The 22,820-nt window shown below is 42.7% G+C and overlaps 3 protein-coding genes across 11 annotated transcripts in view; 1 reads left to right on the forward strand and 2 right to left on the reverse strand.

The window, feature by feature from the left end:
- YAP1 (Yes1 associated transcriptional regulator) overlaps window positions 1-2,716 on the reverse strand; it is a 132,631-nt gene extending 129,915 nt beyond the window's left edge. For 7 of the 8 annotated variants that reach the window (XM_061628747.1, XM_061628750.1, XM_061628748.1 and 4 more), the window contains exon 1: window positions 1,779-2,715. In XM_061628747.1, coding sequence (XP_061484731.1) covers window positions 1,779-2,108 — 330 coding nt within the window. In that variant the 5' untranslated portion in view covers window positions 2,109-2,715. Of the gene's footprint in view, window positions 1-1,778 lie in introns of all 8 variants that reach the window. The other variant, XM_061628742.1, reaches the window with a different exon arrangement.
- LOC133385530 (uncharacterized) lies at window positions 1,681-21,273 on the forward strand. Its single transcript, XM_061628751.1, has 2 exons — window positions 1,681-2,109; window positions 13,318-21,273. The coding sequence occupies exon 2, from the start codon at window positions 19,058-19,060 to the stop codon at window positions 20,234-20,236; it is 1,179 nt and encodes a 392-aa protein (XP_061484735.1). The 5' UTR covers window positions 1,681-2,109; window positions 13,318-19,057; the 3' UTR covers window positions 20,237-21,273.
- Window positions 6,249-22,820, reverse strand: part of CFAP300 (cilia and flagella associated protein 300) — a 29,877-nt gene continuing 13,305 nt past the window's right edge. For both annotated transcript variants that reach the window (XM_061628752.1, XM_061628754.1), the window contains exons 5-7: window positions 17,599-17,771; window positions 14,756-14,822; window positions 6,249-6,670 (exon numbers count right to left, since the gene is read on the reverse strand). In XM_061628752.1, coding sequence (XP_061484736.1) covers window positions 6,539-6,670; window positions 14,756-14,822; window positions 17,599-17,771 — 372 coding nt within the window. In that variant the 3' untranslated portion in view covers window positions 6,249-6,538. The remainder of the gene's footprint in view (window positions 6,671-14,755; window positions 14,823-17,598; window positions 17,772-22,820) is intronic.

Raw genomic sequence — 22,820 nt, forward strand, 5'->3', positions numbered from 1 at the left:
CTCTCTCGCTCTGGGTGTGTGTAGGCAACTTCCCAACTCGTAAAGTAGTCATGGGCGGGTATTTATGTCTTTACATGACAGAGATGCAGAATCAAGCTGCCTGGAAGTCCCACCCTCTGACCTGGAAACCCTTTTCCTCCAGACTGCTTCATCCACAATATTTTCACAAGAAAAGCATATACCTATGCACCCGTCTATATAGGCACATATGGTACGTGTACAAGTGTTCCATTTTGCTACACAAGCTCCATCTTTTCAAGCCTTTAAGCAGGCCCTGGAAACCTATTTGTTCATTGTAGTTTTATGACAATGAGGTGGTATGATCTGTAGTGCTATTTTACTACGACTGTATTATAATTTTAAGGTTTTACTGAGCCCGATTGCTGCTTTAATGTATTTGTAGACCATTTACTATATAATGTGTTTGGGGGCTATTTACTATATTTATTTATTACTTTTACTTTTCTTTTTAAACTTATGTGTTTTATAAAATTGTTGTGATATATTTTGGTTGACCCATGTACCTTCTGTGCAGCATTGGGAGAATGTTCCTTTTTAAAAAGGCATCTACTTATAGCAAAAAAATTGCAGGTGAATATAATGCAAGTGTGTAATTCTGCATACACACCACCACCCACACTCAAAATGTACAAGAAAAATATGGTGTGTGAAGGCTGTCCTCAGCCATGGAGGGAGAGGGAGGGCCACTGAAAAGAAAGCCTAAGAATATGCAACTACATTTTATTATTATTACTATTGTTTTATTATTATTATTGTTGTTTTTTATTATTATTATTATTAATCGCATTTATATCCCACCTTTTCTCCAAGGACCTCAAGGTGGCATATACACTTCTGCCCCTCCTCATGTAATCCCCACAACAACCCTGTGAGATAGATTAGGCTGAGAGGCATTGACTGGGCCAAGGTCATCATCCAGTGAGCTTCATGGCTGAGTGGGGATTTGAACCCTGGACTCCCAGGTCATAGTCCAACACTCTACCCACTACCCCTGCCCATAATTCTCCCCTTGACACCCACTGTCTCCTCTTCTGTCAACATTTAGATTGCAAACTCCATGGGGCAAAGACCTGTCTCTCTCCTTCTTTTTTGTCTTGTCGGGAGGAAACAAAACCTCACTTGTGCATATTACACGATGATGACGATGGTGATGATAGACGGACAAAATGAGGATGATTTTATTAGTATTATTATGCTGCTACTGGTATGGTGCAAGACAATCTGCATTAATCTCTGAAGCACTGTGTATCATTAAGTTTGATTCATGACTTCGTACACCCCAATGAAACACAACTTGCCCAGCTCAGCTCGAAACTTGGTCATAGGCAAGACTACTCTCTCCCTTTCTTTCTTAGAACAGGAGGAAAAGTCCTGTAAGGCAGTGATCCAATGCTCATCTGAAAGTAAGCCCCATTAAAATTGAGCGGATTTACTCCTGAGCAGACCCAAACAAAATGACCTGGAAAGAAATATTATTCCACACGTCCACCTGGAGTACACTGGGCAGGCGTGGGGGAGGAGATATCGTTGCTATTATTCTTAACTACTTTATTCTTAGCTACCGCCTGTCCATGTACTATACTCAAAGGCGGTCAACAAAACCTTTTGGAAATAGATGGTTTCAAGATTTGGGGGTAGGGTGAACCGAAGTAAAGACAGCCTTGCCTACCACCACCGCAATAAATACAGAGGCCCCCTCAGGAGCGCCCCCTAGCGGCGCCCCAGCCACCTCCCCACCTTCCCTCATCCTCTCTCACCTGGCGGGAGTGGGCCTTGGGCTCCGGCGGCTTGAAGAAAGAGTCGGGCAGTTTCCGGAGCCTCATGGGCAGCGTGTGGGGCACGTTGGCGCCCTTGGGATTCATGACGGCGTTGAAAAGCGCCTCCAAGTCCGTCTCCGAGTCGCCACGGACATGGACGATTTGGTGGCCGGCTGGAGGGGGCCCGGAGACGGCGCCGCCACCGCCGGGCTGCTGAGAGGAGGAGGAGGACTGACCCGAAGGCGGCGGCTGCCCCGACGGAGGTGGCGGCGGCTGCGACTGCTGAGAGGCCGATTGTGGTTGCTGCTGGGGCTGCCCGGTGGCGTCCATGGTAGGCTCCCCTCCCTACTTCAGCCGCTTCTCTTAAGCAACAGCTCCGGGCTGTCCGTCCCGCATGCCCCGCTCCTTGCGCCTCTCTCGATTGACTCCCCTTCGCGTCCCTCCGCCGAAAAGTAACTTGACCCGCAACTTCCCCACCCCCCTGCGCTTCTACTCCTTTCTCCTGAATCCGGCCCGTCCAGGAATGAATATATATAATATATCTATATTCTATCTAAACGTGTGGATAAATCTCTGAAACTATCTCGCGCACAAACACTCCCAAACAAAAGTTCTGAGATGCGCCCGCCCGAGCCAACTCCGCCCAGCGCGAGCCCGCCCGCACCGAATCCGGCGGGACTTAATGCAGCCCAGCCGGCGCTAGGGAGCCTCCTCCTCCTCTTCTCGCGCCCGGCCGTATTTGATTTAAAGAGGGGAGCCCCAAAAGGGATAGTTTTCCACGCGTAAGCTCCCAATTTCCTTTTCACGCTCCCCTCACGGTGTCGTCTCTCTTTCCTCCCCAAAAGTATTACGGCTTCCTTTGTTGCCTCCAAGTCTCCCACACCCGCTCGGCTTGATTCGATTTCTATTTTCATGTGCCCGCCCGTGCTGGCTTCGCTATCGCTGATATGTTCAGCAACCATGTGTTTTATAGTCCCCCCCCCCAAAAAAAGTTTTCCAACCCACCCACAGAGACGAGGAGGAGGGGAAGTTGGGACTGTTTTCCCTCCCTCGCCCACACCAAAAAAAAAGAAAAGGAAACGGGGGGCGGGGAGGTAGAGAAACGAGACCAGGCTTCAAAACCCCCACAAGGGTTAGGGGGAATGAGGGCGTCCCTTCCCCCATGTCATCGATAAGATTTTGTTCCTCAGATCATTCGAACTGTTGTCGAATTGAGCCGCCTCCTCATCCCATTCCCCAAATGGACTGGAGAAGAGTTCACAGCTCCTCATTGAGCTCCACACTCCATCATCACCATCAACACCAATCTCATTCCCTTCTTGACATTGGAATTGGTGGGGGGGAAGTGTAAATAAAAGTCTAGCCCAACCCACACACAAATACACACTACAAGCCTCTCTCGATTCTTCAACTGTGGTCCACAAACTCCATTTAGGAGGTCTGCAGGAAGGTTGCAGAGCGGTCAAGATCTGTATTTGGTCTTACCCTTGATTTATTTTTTCTGATCTGATGGTGGAGATTGAGGCCCTCTTGACCAGGGACAGATAATCAAAGAGTAAGAAGGCCCTGGCCAAGGACCTGTGGTTTTTTTATATAATGTGGTGCTGGTGCACTCTTGATTTTTCTCTTTACCAGTTAAAGGTAATTTTGCTAAACCTGACCAGAAACGAAAGCTGACAACTACAGTATTACACTTGATTTCATAGAACTTTGCTCACAACAACAGATACATGCATTGCATTAGAAAGGCAGCTATTAAAATAGGAAGTGAAGTATGTGCTTTGATTTATAAAACAAACAAAAGTTTATTAAATGGTCCACTGAGACATCCAGTATTTTTCAAGCACTCTGTAGGGGGGGAAAGTCTGAGAACCTCTGTTCTGTGTTACTTCTCTGATTTACTGTCAATAGTCCAACGTTTAGGAAGCTGCCATATATTAAGGCTGCAATCCAATACCCACTTACCTGGGAGTAAATCCCATTGAATCCAGTGAAGCTTACTTCTGAGTAGACACGTATAGGATTGGAGCCTTATTCAGACCATTAGTCTGTATTTTCTACACTGACTGGTAGTGGCTCTCCAGGGTTTCAGACAGCGGACACTTCCAGGCCTACTTGGGGATGCCAAGGACTGAAACTGGGACCTTCTGCATGCAAAACAGCTATAGAAATCACCTACTTGCTAGATTTAAAATGATCTGAAGACGAGAGAGAAAGCTGCAACTGCATCATAACTGAACAGTGATGAGCTGTTGTCCAGAGTGGCCTGATGCAATCTTAAAATCTGGGTCTCTTCTAGTTGGGTTACACCAAGTCCCTCAACCCACTCCTTGCAAATAAAATATATTTGCAATTAATTATAAGATGTGATCAGAAATCATCGCTCATGACCATCAATATGTCAGGCGTATCCATTGTGTGAACAAAACCATGCAATAAATCTTCCAAAAGAAAATCCCTATTGTGTACAAGCAAATTGAGAAAATATTTTTTTCAGGAGAGTGGGAGGAAAAACTGCCTGAGAAGTAAGTAACAGCTAAAGCTCCCAAATAAAGTTGTAATCAAATACCTACTCACCAGGAGTGCCATTGAAATCAGTGGAACTTTCTTCTCCATATAAAGAAACATAAGTTACTACATGGAGTTCTGCTTTTAGTGTCCTTAAAAGGGGGGGAGGTATTGCAAGTATGATTTGCATACATGGAAGCAGCACTGCAAATCTTTTTTGCTTTTAAGAAAATTACTTTTGATCAATGCTTTAATTGTCTCATGAAACTTTCTAGAGCAGCTACTCATGTTACAGAGTTGTTGTAAGGATTACAGCTAGATAATTCGCATTAAGCACTTTGAACACTTCAAAGTGCTATACAAATGCTTATTATTATTGAAGACCATAAGGTTTTTATTTATTTTCAATAATTATAGGCCGCTTTACACCATACCTGGTCACAAAGCAGTGTATGAAACAGTCAATAAATCAATCCCATCAATCAAAATAATACAGTGGGTTTTATTAAAAAATAGTAAAAAATGTAAGTTCAGTAAATAGGCACAATACTACAGCACAACAAAGTCCTCTGATCAAGAGTGGGCTAACAAAACCCACCATATGCCTGAGTAAACAGAAATGTCTTGAATTGGCAACACAAGCTTATCAAAGATGTAACCATCCATGCCAGGGAAAGGAGTTCCATAGCCTGGGCCAACCACTGAGAAGGCCCTATCCTACATCCCCACAAATAGAAGCACTTGTTGGGGTACACTGAGAAGAGGTCCCTCTACCTTTCTCAGAGTCTAGGCCAACTAGTGTAGAAAGAGGTGCTCCATCAGATGCCTAGGTCCCAAATAATCCATGGATTTATATTTAACACCTAAAATTGGGCCTGCTATAATATAGGCAAGCAAATGCAGATCCCGCAGGACAGGTGTTATATGGCTGTGCATTGAAGTGCCAGTTAGCACATTCATGGCACTATTCCACACTAGCTGTAGTTCCAGACTGTCATCAAGGGTGCAATACAGTAGTCAAGATAGTTTATCAGTGCATGCAAATTGGGCTGTAAGATTCACAATATCCCTTTTAAAGTGCATCCAGTTATCTCAAAATAAGGAAGTTCTTTCTGTGTCAGGCATACTATTTCAGAAATGTTACACCTAGAATCAGAAGAGTTGGAAGGTGCTCATAAGGCAAATCCGACTCCCTGCTCAATGCAGGGATCTAACTTAGAGCATACCCTCTTAGAAAAAAATATAGAAATACTAGGGGCTGCTGACCCTGTTCACTTTGTTACCAACCCCACCTACACTACACTCTACAGCACCACCAAGGTCTCTCCACCCCCTCTCTGCCATCAGATGCCTAGATCCCAAGCAATCTGACCCTAGCCATCCCTCCATCCCCTCTGCCATGCACCCTCTAGCACTCCCACCACCACCTCTGCCAGGTGCCCACTAACCTCACCAACCTCAGACCAATCCCACCCCGCATAGGTGGCCAGACCCCACCCTACAGGTCAGCAGAGCCCACCTGTGCACACCAATCACTGAAGCTCTCTCCCTGCCACCTGCAAGGGTCTCCGAACCTCCCCCCACAGGTCACCAAACCTCCCCCCGCAACTCTCCACTTATCTTATGATCTTGTTGCTGCTGCTGCTTGCTCACTTGCTCGCCCACTAGGCCCCAAGTTGGGCCCAGCTCGGGCCCGCCCGCAAGGCCTCCTCACCTCTCATCGTCATCATCCCTCCTTTGCCGTCACCATTGCTGTTATGGTTGCCCTCTCCTTACCTGTAACCATCCTGCTACCCGTGAATGCTTCAGTGCAGGCCTGCGCACAAGTGTTCCTGGGTAGCATCACGCTTACAAAAATATAATAAAGTAAGACATCCTATGCCCCAAAACACATCCCATACCCCAAAACAGGCCTTTTTTCAATCAGTAATTTATTAGGATAGTTCATTATCTATAATAAGTAATAGAAAATATCAATACAATAACCTAGTTTAAAGAACAAAGAATGTTTTATAAGGGCTGAACATTAGTCAATTTAGCAATACCAAAACTCAGATAATATATTCTACTTATATTGGTATGGACATACAGTTTTTAACATTAATACAAATAGCATGCATGCAAAATCATTATCAGTGCTTAATGTGTGGGCAACAGAGATTTCACTGTAAAGAACAGAATCCTGACAAATCTATATATATTTTTAAAAGAGTCCTTCTATTAATCAAATATAACTGAGAAGCCAAGACCAGTCAATTATCGAACAAAGTTCCACCAAAAGAATGGTTCAACACATAGATGTGTCGTTTCAAAGGATTCACAATCAAATAGGCAAAATTCTGTTCATGGATCTTGGATGAAGGATAACAAAGGCCATGAGCATCCTGGAAGACAAAATATTTATTTATTTATTATTTGATTTATATCCCGCCCTGCGTCCCAGGAGGAGCCCAGGGCGGCAAACAAAAGCACTAAAAACACTCTAAAACATCATAAAAACAGACTTTAAAATACCAAACAAAGCAACTTTAAAAACATTTTTTAAAAGCTTTCAAGACATCTTTTAAAAAAGGTTAAAAACTTATTGTTTGGGGGGTGAAAAGGTTTAAAAACATATTAAAAAGCAATTCCAACACAGACGCAGACTGGGATAAGGTCTCAACTTAGAAGGCTTGTTGAAAGAGGAAGGTCTTCAATGGCGTCGAAAAGATAACAGAGATGGCACCTGTCTAATATTTAAGGGGAGGGAATTCCACAGGGTAGGTGCCGCCACTCTAAAGGTCCATTTCCTATGTTGTGCGGAACGGACCTCCTGATAAGATGGTTTCTGCAGGAGGCCCTCACCTGCAGAGCGCAGTGATCGACTGGGCATATAAGGGGTAAGACGGTCTTTCAGGTATCCTGGTCCCAAGCTGTATAGGGCTTTGTCCACCAAGACTAGAACCTTGAACTTTGCATTATTTAGTCAATAATTCTATTTAGCATTAATATAATGCAATAATGTGCAATACTCATGTATCACAACATTCCAAAGTCTGATGTAAATGGCCTTAAGGATACACAGCTCTTTGGCTCTGTTTGGACACAATGCAAACCCATAGTTTGGGGTTACATTCATAACCTCAGGCTCATGCACTTCTTCCTTCTGTGGAATGGATGTCATGGGATCAGAAGCATCTCCTCCATTTTCAGCTAATTAGTTTGTTGCTATGTCTGAAACTGTGATTAGCATTGGCAATGGTTTATTGAAACAAGCCAGGATAATTAAGTACATTTTGAAACTGATTTGTTTCAATACACTATATGTGAGGGACACTGTTGAGGTTCACATCAGCTCTGTGCTGCTGCTAGCCTAACCATATATAAACACAGCCAGGACTGCAGTGGTGGTGGCCAGTTATCCAATGCTTTCTTGCCCCCATTTCTGCCATATAAGGAACAGAGGCAGCCAAGAAGGAAACAGCCAAAAGAAGACAGATATTGCAGCAAGCGGAGAGGCACTGGCTGAAAGAGAGAAAGGGCTGCTACAGCCAAGTCCAAAGGCAGTGCTGGATCCACAATGATCTCACAACAAGGACTGCAAAGTGAAAGGGGACCACAGAAGCATCCTCTTTCCAAGCAGATGTTACTCAGTGGTGATCTAGGGATATTGCAGGTGAAGGTGTTGCACTGTGGTTTGTAGCACTACTGTACTGCCTGCCCAATTAATGTATATTAACAGCATTGACAAAAGTAAATTAGTTTAAAGAGGGAAAGTGCACACCAGAGAAAGCCAATAATGATCTGAACTACTTGACTTTGCAGGTAAGATTGAAAAGGATGCAATGCGTCTTTCTGAAGATCATATAGGTCTTTTTAAGCCTGATTGGTCAAAGGAACATTCTAAACACATTGCCAAGTTGCTCCTAATTACGGGTTTACTAAATCTAACTCTTACTACTATGCTAACAAACCTATATATGTTTCAGCCACTTACTATAATTATTCCTGATTATTTGAGATGCACATCAGTTACTTCCTCCCCCCACTTTATAGGAATGGCTATACCATATTTCATCAAACACTATAAAAATATGTGGAGGATGCAGTGTTATGTAAGGCCATTCTGTCATGGGAGGGAGTAGCAGAAATACTACTGATCTCTCTCTTACAGTGTTCTGCTGGATGGCAAAGGCCTTTCTCTTTAGAGAGCCCTTTGGACCACTTCGTTGAGCTCTGTTGGTAGCTCTTACAAATGATGCTGCTTTGATTAATGAAATTGCTATTTTTATGGTCTTGTCCTATATATTACTATTATTACAGCTTGGTTTATCTCATGGCTTTTATACTTTTTTTAGCTTTTACAATAGAAGGGTCTGATATTTTCATCTTCAAGTTTGTTAGCTGCTTTGGACCTTTTGGGAAAAGCAGGGTATAAAGTCTTTTAAATAAATAACAGTACACTTTCAAATCCCCAAACTGTCCATGTGAAGAATGCCAGTTCTTCTGGAATGTTGGGTGCTAGTTTCAAGATACTTCTGTAGTATCTCACTCAAAGTATTGCTAGGGGACTGCAAACTCTACAGTAATAGAGGCACTTTCAGTGTACCTCCCCCCCCCCCATCCCAAGCTACAAGCATTGTCTTCCAAACTTCATATCAACGTAGTTTATCTTAATGGGAGTTTTACATCTCACGATTTCTGATATGCTAATTAACCTACCCAACGTAAAATCGTTCCTAGATGTATAGCCAGCAAGATATGCCACTCTCTTACCTCATTCACTTGTAAAATACAAATATGTTACTACTATTAATCCCTTTTCTTAGTGAGGTGAACTAAGTGCATTTTCAGATGCTACTTAGAAAGGCAAAAGCTGATCCTTAAATAGAAGTTGCTCTGAATGGGCTTGCTTTATCTGATTTACTGCATTTGAAATTCTGCAATGTGTAGGTCTGCACTTTATTTGAAGCTATTTATATTGAAATTCAGCTTGACATGAAAGCAGTAAGAATATCTTTCTTTTCCCCATAGCTAAATACTTTTAAAACCATATGTTAAAAGAAAGTTGATATGCCTTCTTGAGAAAGACATTCAGTCTATGTGAATAGAAGCCTGTGAAGGTTTTTATGAAGCTCTGGACTTTGGAGATGTTTGTGGCAAGGCAAAACAGAAGATTTTCTCCTATTTACTGCATTGTCTATTACATAGTATGGACAATTGCGTATGACTTTAAAAAAGGATACAGATTTGCCCAAAATTTGCCCATGCAAATTTAGAGGTATATGTGTAAATTTAGCAATATTATAATTTAAACAGAAATTCAATACAACACACCATAGTGGGGAAGACTATGGCCAGGTGACATGTATGCCTGTTCAATCTGCTGTCCAGGTGCTAACTACTGCTCTCCCTTCTTACGATTCTTTATCTTTAAATCAAATCTTTAAATCAAATAGCCTTTCAAATAGAAGATTGTCCTATGTAAGGCAGGAGACATGAACATCCTACTATTATCTGAGGAACTTTGGAAGTCAAGATAGTATCATTGATTGGCACACTGGAATCTTTAAGAAGGGGTAGGGTAGTTAGAATGATTATAGGAGTTGCGTAATATATAGTTGTAGAAGCTAAAATCAGAGCAAAATTTGTTTTTAAGCAATGGTGGCTAGTTCTGTAATGTTTGTAGTCTACTGTTTACAAAGCAGCAGCCTGTTTTATCTTTACTTTTGAGTCATATAAATGCTTTTTAATTTTAATTTCCTGTTTTTCTTAACTAATTGGACACTGAATTACATGGAAAATGGGAGCAATAATTTCCTCCCCCGGACATAATTTGAAAGACAATATATTAACTTAAAAAGTGCTATATAAGTGGTAAACATTAAAGGCAGCTCATGTAAGTCCACATTAATCCACTGGAATTTTTTTTGTAGAAACTGTGTTTCCACAAATAAGTTGGTCCAGTACATGTATCACGTTGACTTACAAAAAGTTACATGGGCAGTAGGATAGGATTCATTTTAGCAGTTTCAGATGCAGTTCTCACCCTTTTAACTCCATACACCGATTAAGAATAGTATCTGTTGCTCTGTCTATACATATAACTTTTTAACAGGTGGTGAACGTGTGATAGTTGATTTAATGATGCCACTGCAGGATTAATTTCTGATTTTGAAGAAATGTCATTAACCTTGAAATGATTATAAAGAACCTTTGTGTGGCATACTGTATTAACAATTATGGCAAATACAAGGAACATATGATTGTGTTATATTGGGTCAGACTACTGGTCCAGCTAATTCAGTCTTGTGTGCTCTGTCTAGCAGCAGTGCTCTAAAGTCTCATTCAGACATTTTTCCAAGCCCATGGATCTTCTGGGACTACAGTCCATCCATGTGTCCTACTCTTAGCTATTTTCATTCTCAATTATATGATGGAGTTTCTTCTGCAAAGACTCGATAGGGGATTTCCTACTCATAATGGGTTGACATATTAAGCTAGCTTGTAGTGAGGTCCAGAGTAAGTTTCAAAGAATTCAATTACTTCTAAGTAAGGGTGTATATAATTTCTGCATCTGTTAAAGTGCAAGTTAGTGTTTAGGAAAACCCCTTTAATTTAATTTTATACAACTTAAGGTTTATTTCTTCACTTTGAAATTCCACATTTCCACACTGCTTAAACCTCAGATTATTACAGCTACTGTTATAACCTCACCTATGAGTAAATTACATTCCAACTGAGTCACTATTAGGTTAAATCCAGGTTTGTGAATTTGCTCAGTAGTAATTCTTTGCTCTTCTTGCAATTGCCAGCAATATTCATTTTACTTTTAATATATTAGGATACCAATTTAAATTAGGATTTTAGTTTCTCCTGAATGATGGCTGATTTACAGAGTCCTAGAGAGGAGCTGTAGGCTGGTATAGCACAGTGGGGAGGAGAGCCTGGCTGGGAGTCCAGAGTCTGTGAGTTCAAATCCCCGCTCGTGTCTCCTGGGTGTCAAGGGCCAGCTAAAGATGACCCCCACAGTGAGTGGCTCAAGGGGTGCCCTCCCACCTGTGCAGCCGTGGGCAACCTGCATAGTCCCAAGGAGTCCAGCTGCCCCCCAGCTGACAGTTGCAGACAAGGAAGGGGCTGGCTTGTGCAGCTGTGACAAGCTGAGCAGGCCAGCTGGGGAGGACTAGCCTCAGAGGGAGGCAATGGTAAACCCCCTCTGAATACCGCTTACCATGAAAACCCTCTTCAGAGGTTAGCCATAAGTCGGGATCAACTTGAAGGCAGTTCATTTCTATTTCATAGAGGAGCTGCAGAGCAGGCTAATCCAATGTGGAGTTTATGGCTTTGTAAGGTGGTTATCTGAATGCTCCTCCATGTATCCAAGGCCTAATTATTCAATAAAGGCAGACACTGTAGTAAGCAGGTATAGTTTCAAATACATGGTTTGCTTCCAGAAGTTCGCATCGCCAAATGAAAATAGCCCAGGGCTGGGAAAGACCCAGCCTCTGCCAGACTAGAATAGACAGTACTGGGCTAGATGGACCAATGGTATGACTCACTACAACCTAGCTTAATATGTCAACCCATTATGAATTCCCCTATCGAGTCTTTGCAGAAGAAACCCCATCATATAATTGAGAATGAAAGGCCTATAGCTAAGGGTAGGGCACATGGATGGACTGTAGTCCCAGAACATCCGTGGGCCTGGAAAAATGTCTGAATGAGACTTGAGAGCACTGCTGCTAGACAGGGCAGACAAGACTGAATTAGCTTGACTAGTAGTCATTATATTGATCCAATATAACGCAGCATCGTATGTTCCTTGTCAGGGCCGGTTCTAAAGGGCAGTCAGGTTGGGCACTGGCCCAAGGGCCCCGGAGCTACAGGGGCCCCTGAGGGGCCCTCTGCTCCCTTCCGCAATCTGCACCCCCCACGCCCCCCACTTACCTGTCAGCCAGCTTTTTAACATTGCCCTTAATGAAGATGGCGGCTGCAGCTTCCCTAAGGTACTGAAGCCACTGCCGCCGTCTTAGTTGATGGCAGAGATGTGCGCGCATAGCACGCATGTGTGCCATCAACAAAGATGGCAGCGGAGGCTTCATTCCCCTTAGGGAAACCACGTCCGCCATCTTCATTAAGGGTGATGGTAAAGACTAGACAGGTAGGGGGGCCGCACGCACGCACACCCACCCACCGGGGGGCCAGGGCAAGCTGAAGCCCAAGGGCCGCCGCATGCCTGGAGCCAGCCCTGTTCCTTGTATTATGCCATTGCAAAGGCTTGTGAGTTAGTGCAGGCACATTAAATGATCAACTTGGATTAATCCATCAGTCATGAACTTTACCACATGCCCAAACTCAACACCTATTTGCTTAGCCAACATTTAAACCTACTTTCAGTTTTTGTACCATGTTAGCAAATATATGTACAGAATCTGGCTCATGCAGTGTGCCATGCTGCAGTGATGTCATGGCTCATTTGTTTCACCCAGCCATAAATGACTGGGAAGGCCTATAAGTCAGTGGTACAGCAGTGTTCTGCATGGAAAAAGGTCCCAGGTTCAATCCCCTGGCATCTGTAGGTATGGCTGGGAAAGACTCCTGTCTGAAACCCTGGAGGGCCACTGCCAGGTAGCGTAGATGATACTGAGCTAGATGGATTGATAGTCTTGACTTGGTAGAAAGCAGCTTCCTATGTCCCTAAGGCCTAATGAACAATCATAATGTTCACAATACAGAAAACCTGAAAAATGGGTTTGGTTGATGATTAGCAGAATGATTAGGCAAACATCTTTATAATAAATATATTATACGGTCCTGTACAGCAATGTTTCCACAGAATTAAAAAGATATATCTTTTAAAATTGAAAAACTGTATCATCCTCCTTAATTCAGGGTGGGTGGCCACCATTTGTTACATTGATTTGCACTCTGGGAATAAGGTTAGATTCTCAGCTGTTGTTAAATGATCATGAAGCAAGAATGACCAGGATAGCTTTCTTTCACCTGTGACTGACTACCAGAATATTTGTCACTTTTTATTTTTTATTTCCAGATACAGATTTAGATACAATGACCCATGGTTGGATTCCCACAAGCATTTGATGATGATGGAGAGAAATTTATCTAAGAACAACTCCAAGACTAATGCAGGAGAGAAATGCAACTGTATCCTTAAATAGATGTTTTGATCATGAGCACAGTAACTAATTTACTTTGGAAGATTGTTGTGTAACAAGAAAATGTTACATCAAAATTCACAACAGACATTTACATAATCATGTCAAGATAGTCCTCAGACTCACAAAAGCAAGCAGTTGTAATGAATGCAATCAAGTGTTTTAATACCTTGGCTACAAGTACAGAAGAGCTATCACAGTTCTCATTATTAAAACATTATATAAAAACTGAAAGGAGAGAATAAGAAAAATAATAAAAACTTAAGTGTGCCAAAATAATCTTCACACAAGTTATCAAAGGGCATGATCCAGCCAAAGTTATGCACTTTTAAGTTCCATTGGTTTCATTGGGAGTGATCTGAGCAAATGTTTACCTCTCCCATTTTGGCATTATGGGAAAACTGTTTCAAAATAATGTCCAGGTGGTATATGATTCCTGTGGTGATAAAGTAAATAAAAATATTGGAAATGCAAAATAATAATAAAATAAATGGGGGAACAGACTATTTTTGCACATGACGTGGGTATGTGAGATGGCCAAGTTTTGTAGAAAAAGAGAGAGAAACAATGACAATTTTAGATTTTAAGATTCCATTAGATCCAGAGATTTTGTTGGTTGGTTGCTTGCTTGCTTAAGGCTGCAATCCAATGGAGCTTACTTCTGAGTAGATGTACTGGAATGCAGCCTAAATTATGTTGTAAAAGTTAGGATCATGAGGAACTGGTTTCTTAAATGGTTACAGCTGCAAGAATTCTTTATAGGGGAAAATGCAGGTCCTCAGTAATACAATCTAATAAGGCATGTATGAGGAAAGTGTGGAAGTTTGTCTTAATGTCTAAATTAGCATGCTATATAAGATGGGGGGGGGATAAGAGACGACAAATTTACAATAAACTGGATGTCTTTCATTCAGTATAAAAAACATGGTTTGTTGCCCAAGTCATATTATGGTTTCACAATGTTCTGAGAATTAAAGTAGTCTGTCAATGGCTGCAAATTTTGTTGGATGACTTCTTGATTATTTGTAAATATTTGTATGTATTGTTTTGGTTTTAGTAGGTCTTTGAAGATTTATAGTTATTGAAAGCTGGATTATTTTGTGTATACTGTTTCCTGTGCATTTTTGTTTGGTGGTAATAATAATGATAATCTCGTCCATTAAAATCAAAGTGATTTAAAAGTGCTTTATTGTGGCTTGATCATGCCGAAACAGTATTTGTTTAACTTAGGCTTTATTTGATTGATTTCAAAATTATAACGAAGAATATTTTCAGCTATATGCTTAATACTCTTCCTCCTAGTGAAATACTTACGTAAGCGCAGACTTTAAAAACGGTAGATATTATGTTTATTTCTGTAGTTTCAGGATCCTTTTGAACACTGAAATTCATACAAAATATAAACCATTTTTCATAAAGACAACTGGACTAGTCAGAACCTATAGTCTGAGATAATTATCAAAGGGCTTAAAGAAAAATTCATGGAGGGTAGGGCTATTAATGGCTTCTAGCCATGATGGCGATGCTCTGCCTCCATGATCAAAAGCAGTATGTTTCTGAATACCAGTTGCTGGAAACCACAGGAGGGGAGAATGCTCTTGCACTCAGGTCCTGCTTGTGGGCTTCCCATAGGGGCATCTGGTTGGCCACTGTGAGAACAGGATGCTGGACTAGATGGGCCATTGGCCTGATCCAGCAGGGCTCTTCTTATGTTCTTGTTATTATGTCTGGTATTCAGAAGCATACTGCTTCTGACCATGATGGCAGAGCATAGCCGTTATGGCTAGTAGCCATTGATCGACTTATTCTCCATTGACTAATCCTTTTTTAAAGCCATCCAAATTGGCAGCCTTCACTGCCTCCTGTGGGAGCAAATTCCATAGTTTAGCTATCCTTTGTCCATCCTGAATTTTCCAATATTCAGTACTTCCAATCTGTTGAGAACCCCTTATTCTAAATCTCCCTTTAGGACTGGTGCTTCCACTATCCATGGCAAGGATAAGTGAAGAAATCTGTACGTTTAATGTGTTGCTGTTCAATCTGTGGGTTGCTGGAGTAAGCACATTCTAAAACCTTGTTGGGTGCTCTCTACTTGGCTGCCAGTTTCTGTCTATTTCTTCTGTAGATAAAACTGTTCCGTATAAAATGACAAGGAACAGCCTACACATGTATACCCTTGGTACAAAATTGTTTCCTGCCCAGTCCTGCTTAGTTCTGGTCAAATATATGATGCCATGGTAAAACTGCAACCTGCATCACACCAACAGAGAAGCCATGTAATCATTTCATGATTTTCTCTGTTATTACTTGAAAAAAGATGACTAACTGAATATAATATTTTTATTGCAGATAAAATGTGGTATTGAGCCTTTTGATTTCAAATACCTTCAGAGCACCTGAAACAGATCTGTACAATTTCTAACTATTTAAATAAATTGAACATTGCTGATATTTGCATACTCAGTTTCTGAAAATCAGAACTGAGGCAAATCAGGTGGACAAGGTCTTAAAAAAGGGTGGCCTAAAACTATGAAACTTTGGCCCTCCTATCATATAACATCAAGAATTGATTGGCTGGCTCCAAGAAATAATAAATGCCTCTTTATGAGAAAGTGTGGACTGACCCAAAATTCCTAGCAAGTTTCAATATCATCAACCATAGTATCCTGCTGGAGAGACTATCAGAAGTAGGGGTGGAAGTATGGAGCTCTGTTTACTACAATGTGTTGTACATGGTGCTGTTCTTGAAGACAATTCGTGATCTAGTTAGTACAAAATACAGCACCTAGATTACTAACTGGGATTGAAGGCACAGCAACATTGGCGGGCCATGTTTTTGGCATAAAAGCGAAGGCATTTTCCATCAGGAGAGTCAAAAAAATGAAAACAACTAGGATTATTGTTGTCAGTTACACATGCTGGACACTCAGAACGAGCTGCAAACTAACCGTTTTTTACGCAAGGGCAATATGTAATATTCATGCGAATTAGATATATTTTATAACTCATATTCTTTTTTTGTTTTGTATATGATTCACTTTGTTTTCATTTTATGTACATTGTTTAGAGATTTATTGCTCAATTATGTTACTTAAAATGTGGATTATTGTTCTTATGATTAGCAACTGTATTGAATGTAGAATTTATACTGATTTTTGTTGAAATGCAAACCACTTTGAGATTTTTTGAAATATAAAGTGGTATACAAATTAAATACATACAAATACATACATCATATCTCGCTAGACATAAAACAACTACATTGGCTACCAGGCTCAATTCAAGGTGCTCTCATTCTTTTAATGTGGTTTTAAATTCAGCTGCATATTGTTTTATTCTGCCTCCACTTGGAAAAGTTTTATGCTGTTATTTTAATTGATTTTGGTCATTTTAACTATTGTATTTTAAACTACTGTGTATATTTGTTTTTACTTTACAAGCCACCTAGCGAATTTTATTGCTGGACAACCATATACATTTAATTATAATGAGGATGATGAGATGGTGATGTCCCAAGCCATTTCAGGTTTAAGGACCTTCTTCCCCCACATGAAGTTGCCTGATTATTGAGATCCTCCTCAGGCCTTTCTTCGGGTCTCCCAGTCTTCAGAAGTAAGGCTATTATTTATTTATTGGATTTCTTACCTGCCCTTTACCATAAGGTCCAAGGGTGGATTCCAACAATATAAAAATATAATATTAAAAATCAGTTAAAACCATTTGCAATCATATGAATAGGGTGGGTCCTAAAACTACCTCTCTCAGGTGTCAAAGGCCAGGGAAAAGAGGTGCGACTTTAGCATACAACAGTTATTTAATGAAGATGCCAGAAGCACCTCTATGGGGAAGGAATTCCACAGCTTAAGCACTGCCACAGAGAATGCTCTTTCCTAGCAGTGCCCCATGCTAGAGCTATTTCTATTGTGGCACTCTAACTTTGGAATGCTCTCTCCAGGGAGGCCCACCTCGCACTAAGTCTAATGTCTTTCCAGTACCAGATGGCAAAAAACTAACTTGGTTGGGGCGTCTAACTCCTGGGTTTTATACTGTTTTAATCCGGTTTTTTAAACTCTTGTGCTGTGGCTTTATAATTGTTTTATTGTCTAGGCAAGCAACTCTAAAACAAATTTTAAAAATTCACATAAAAACAAATTTACCTCACTAGATCTTTATATAAAGCCTTTGTTGTTTCTAAGTATGGACCAAGTTCATCTTCATATTGACAAAGAGCTCCTCCAAGGCAAAGGTGCTTAAAAAGACAGAAGAGAAATTCCTCACGGTCCAAATGGCTGAATAAGTCATAGTGGTCTGAATCTTCCTGAAGAAGAACCTTTCATGAGACAAGGAGGGAAGACAATGTAATATGGGGAATGTTTTTAATATAAAATATAATACAATAATATATTTGTTAATTACAAAAACAGATTACTTTGTATTCTCAATGGTTTCTGTTTATATGTACACACAACAAATTTGATAATTAATTTGGGCATAGTTTTTAAAAAATCATCATAATAAAGACCTTGTATACAGCCAGTACAGATGCAAGCCATTAAGCTGGTGAAGGGGCCCAAGGAGATCATATACAACTGTTAGGGATAAATTGAAACCCCCAGTGCCTGTAAAACTATAATTCTTGGGCTTGGGCTTCATGGGAAATAGAACCAAAGTGGCCTTTATATGACTCTTGATATAAAATGTCGGTTTATTTCCTGGTGACCTGACCCTTACCTACATTCCAGTGGCTCGCATAATAAAAGCCGGTTTAAGCTGGAAACTTCCCTACTATGCATTTCTGTATCACATTTATGCTTATGGCCTTGCTTATTGTTACAAACGCTCCTTGCATAGAAATGTCAAACGCTATTCCCAATGCCCCTCATATCCTTGACTTGTAATACTCCTTTTGATATGTAAGCAGAGTAATATCATGTCTGTCTCCAGTTTAGGGGGCGCCCGGTTGCAGCTGGGCCTCCCCTCAATAGTTGCCTTTGTCTGTTCCTGCATAGTGCTTATCTCAAGGACATGCGAAATATGCAGACATAGAGTCTGAAAGATAGTCTTGATGTTTCTACTTTGTCTTTCCCCCTTGTACCCCTTTACCTCCTTACATATGCCCCAAAGCTATGACAGTTGGCAATTGCTTCTTTTGTATTTTATGACGTGAACCCGATATTGTAAACTTCGGGGTAAGCCTATATAAACCATTGAACACCAATAAACGAGGTTCCCATGCTGGCCTGCTTCGGCTTGTAAGTATTGGGTCCCCTTTGCAAAGGTTTTTGTCTCGTGTTACTTGATCTCTGATAGTGGGTTCATTTGCACTCAACTCCGCACTCTTCCCAGGTGTAATAAGCGAGTTGGGGTTGACAGGGCGGCTTGCGTGTTGGGTTTGGACCTAACAATTGGGGGGCTCGTCCGGGATCCCTTGTGCGGACCCCCTTTTTGCCATCGCACCCCTTAATTTGATAACAGGCGCCACGAGAGAATTTTCTCGGTTATCAACAAAAGCGGGCGGCTTTGACACTTTGGGGATAAAGCACAGTTGAGGAAAAACCCGTTATCAGACGTATAAATAAAGGGAGTGTGCCGGTAAAGGACAGCCCTTTGGGAATCATGTGTATGCTGTGGCAAGAGGAGGAATTGCCAGTGCGAAGGAGAGGCCTGAAAAAGAAAAAGATGATAGAGCTCTGTGAGGAGGAGTGGCCGCGGATGACTGCAGTGTCGGTGCCGGGTGAACGGTGGCCGAGGGGTGGGTCCTTTGAAACCGCTCCGCTACTGAGAGTGCGGAGACGGATTGGGGATACCCACCCGGATCAATTGGAATTTTGGCTCCTATGGAAAATAGGGTCGCAAAAATGGGATAGTCTTACTTTGATGGCAGTGAGAACTTTGTCCATTGAGGAACCCCCTCCTCATTATTTTAATGATGACACGTCAAGTAAAAGAACGGTCTTGAATCGTTCTATAATACCCTCTGCTCCGGATCCGCTCCCGGGGGCGGGGATCCCAATCCGGAGGAAGGGGCCTTTTCATTTGTATCAGATGATGAGACAGACGAAAAGGGGAAAGAGAAGGGGGCCTCAGGGGGCATGGACACGCGCAAGCGAAAAAAAGGAAAAGAAAAGAAAAGAGGCAGAAGCGTTGGAAATGCCTTTGCTTGTACATGATCAGCTGTACGTGGATGGCCACGGGGGTATCCAGCGTACTGAGGTGGTTGAACTAAAGAGTTGGTTGGAATGGGACTTAAAAGAATGGAGTAGAATGGCTGGAACCTTCGGGGAACAGCCAAGGAGAATCAGAGAACTGTTAGGCAGGTTGTTTGAAAGCCACAATCCGACGTACTCGGATGTGGAGCATTTGTTGAGAAGAGTACTGACAGGTGAAGAACGTAGCAGGTTGTGGACAATGGAGACTGCTTGGGCTGTGGAAGCGGCAACAAATAGAGCTTGGTCGGACCGAGCACAAACGGCTGCAGCTTGGGCAGCGGGAGACTGGATGCAGCCTCGCCGCGCTCAGCTGCAGACCGATAGGGATAGGATTTTGACACACTTGGAGCGAATGTCACAGAAACCCCTCAACCAACCTAAATGTATGGCGATCAAACAAGAAGCCAGCGAACCTCCCAGAAAATTCTGGTCGCGCTTGTTAGAGGGAGCACGTAGTTATACTAATTTGAACCCAGAAAACGTGCTGGACCATCCGACCCTCATTGCCAATTTCGTTCACCAAGCGCAGCCAGCGGTGAGGGATTACTTTCTGAATTTCAGACCTGGACGGTGGGGGAGGCTGTGACTGTGATTCTAGAGGTAGCAGATTTTGTGTGGGACAAAGATAAGGAGAAAAGTAGAAAGAAGGAGAAGGAGGATTTTGAAATGCTGGCTCTTGCAATAAGAGGCCAGCCACCAAATAGAGGATTTCGAGGTAGGGGAAGAGGTTTTCCGAGGGGGCTGAGAGCCGGAAACCAGAGAGGAAGGGGACAGATGAGGCATTCATGGCAGGGAGATAGGGCTTGTTTCCAATGTGGAGAGTACACTCATTTCAAGAAAGACTGTCCTTGGAGGACAGGGGATGCTAGGTACACCCCTAACAACCCTTCTTACCCAGATTTTACAGGTACAAACGCAGATTTTCCGCCCCCACCTCCACCTGCCGCTCAACAGACACCGGCTTCATGGGACCAGTACGGCGGACGCCCAGTGAACCAGCAATGACTAAATGTGGACAGGGAGGGGTTGGGAGCGGGGCTAATGAATCTTATGTCTCTGGCAGGTTTCTTTCTCTCTCTCTCTCTCCCAATCCAAGAACCCAGACTGTCCTTAAACATGCAGGGGCAAACGGTGACTTTTCTGGTGGATACTGGAGCCACATATTCCCTGATAAATGTTGCATCCGATAGTTGGTTAAGTAAAGAAGTGAAAATGACAATGGGGGTAGATGGAAACCCCACACCTATGTGCATAACGTTACCATTGCAAGTAAAATACAATGATAAAATGTTTAACCATGTTTTTCTTTATTCTGCTTCATGCCCTATTTCTTTAATGGGCCGTGATATGTTATGTAAACTGGAGGCTACCTTAACCTGCACCCCTGACGGGGTGGGTTTGTTGATGAGTGTATTGGGGGTGCCTGTGGGGAACACAATTAAACACAAACATATAGGTCACAGCTTACCAGAAGATCTCGTTGACCTGCCACCCGACTTGTGGGGCACGGAGGATACGGATGTGGGATTGTTGCGATCGGTAAGCCCTGTCAGAATTCAGGTAAAGCCATTCCTCCCGCCACCAAATGTTGCCCAGTATCCTCTGTCATTAGAAGCAAGAGAAGGCATATGCCCCATAATTGAAGGGTTTATCGCAAAAGGAGTCATCCGGCCGCAGCGAACCCCCTGCAACACGCCTATTTTACCCATAAAGAAAACCCCAAAGAAACCCGGAGATCCAGTCCGCTGGAGATTTTGCCAAGACTTGAGGGCGGTAAACAGGTATGTGGTCCCTTTACACACTGTTGTTCCAGACCCGGTGACAATCATCAGTCAGATTCCATGGGACGCGAAGTGGTTTACCGTCATTGATCTAAAAAATGCCTTTTTCAGTATCCCTCTCCACCCAGATTCGCAGCATTTGTTCGGGTTCGAATGGGACCAGCGCTCTTTCGTTTGGACCCGAATTCCTCAGGGATACTGCGATAGTCCTGGGGTGTTTAGCCAGTGTCTACGGGACGACCTCGAGGGGTTCACACCAAAAGGGGGCTCAGTTCTTGTTTTGTACGTTGATGACATCTTGATTGCGAACGGACACCAGGGGGCGCTGCGGGAAGACGGTAAGGCTTTTCTGCTATACTTGCATTCAAGGGGTCATAAAATCGACCTGAAGAAAATTCAGTGGCTATCAGAGAAAGTTAAATATTTGGGGTTCATTTTAACGCCAGAGGGGCGACAAATGGATCCCGGGCGCGTTTCCACCATACAGAATTGCCCGCTCCCAAAGACAAAGAGACAGTTAAGAGGGTTCCTGGGACTGATTGGGTTTTGCAGACCATGGCTGCCATCCTGTGGAGAATTGAGCAAACCGCTACACGCGCTTACTGCAAGTAAAGCTCCTGATTTGATACAATGGAGCCGGGACAATGAAAAGGCGTTTGAATTACTAAAACAAAGTGTAGCCACGTCTATGTCTTTGAAACCGCCGAATTACGGTAAATCCTTTCATTTGTTTGTTCATGAAAGGTCGGGGGTAGCTAGCGGAGTTCTGACTCAACTGTACGGTCCCAGTCACTTCCCAGTGGCGTTTTATTCGCAGCAAATTGACAATGTGGCTCGTGGGACCCCCACATGCACATGCACGCTAACAGCGGCGGCTTTACTTTTGACCAAGGTGAAAGGATTGACCCTCGGTCATTCCACTACTGTCTGGACTTCGCATGCACTTTCGGCTTTGTTGCGAAAAGGTACCACACAAGTGTTTTTAGCGCAGAGGCAGCAACAGCTGGAAGCAGAGCTGTTGGAGGATCCTAATGTGCGGTTTGAACGTTGTGGACCATTAAACCCAGCTACCCTCCTGCCCGAGTTGCCTCCGCCCTTCCCGGATCATGACTGCGTAGAAGTTTTGCAATCCACCTTGCAGATCAGACCTGATCTATCTGATGAACCGCTACCGGAATCAGATGTCATTCTTTTCACGGACGGCAGTTCTTACTATCAGAATGGGGTAAGATACACAGGTTTTGCAATAACAACACAACGGGATGTGGTAGAGGCGGCAGCACTCCCAGGACGGTGGGGAGCGCAAGCAGCAGAAATCTACGCGCTGGCCAGAGCGTGTCAATTGTCAGCAGGTAAAAAGGTGACTATCTTCACAGATAGCAGGTATGC

This window comes from Rhineura floridana, chromosome 5 (genome assembly GCF_030035675.1).
Source record: "Rhineura floridana isolate rRhiFlo1 chromosome 5, rRhiFlo1.hap2, whole genome shotgun sequence".
Taxonomy (NCBI): Eukaryota; Metazoa; Chordata; class Lepidosauria; order Squamata; family Rhineuridae; genus Rhineura; species Rhineura floridana.

What these genes read in the sequence shown, in the direction of transcription:
- LOC133385530 (XM_061628751.1), top strand. Translation starts at nt 19,058, where the DNA reads ATGTGTATGCTGTGGCAAGAGGAGGAATTGCCAGTGCGAAGGAGAGGC.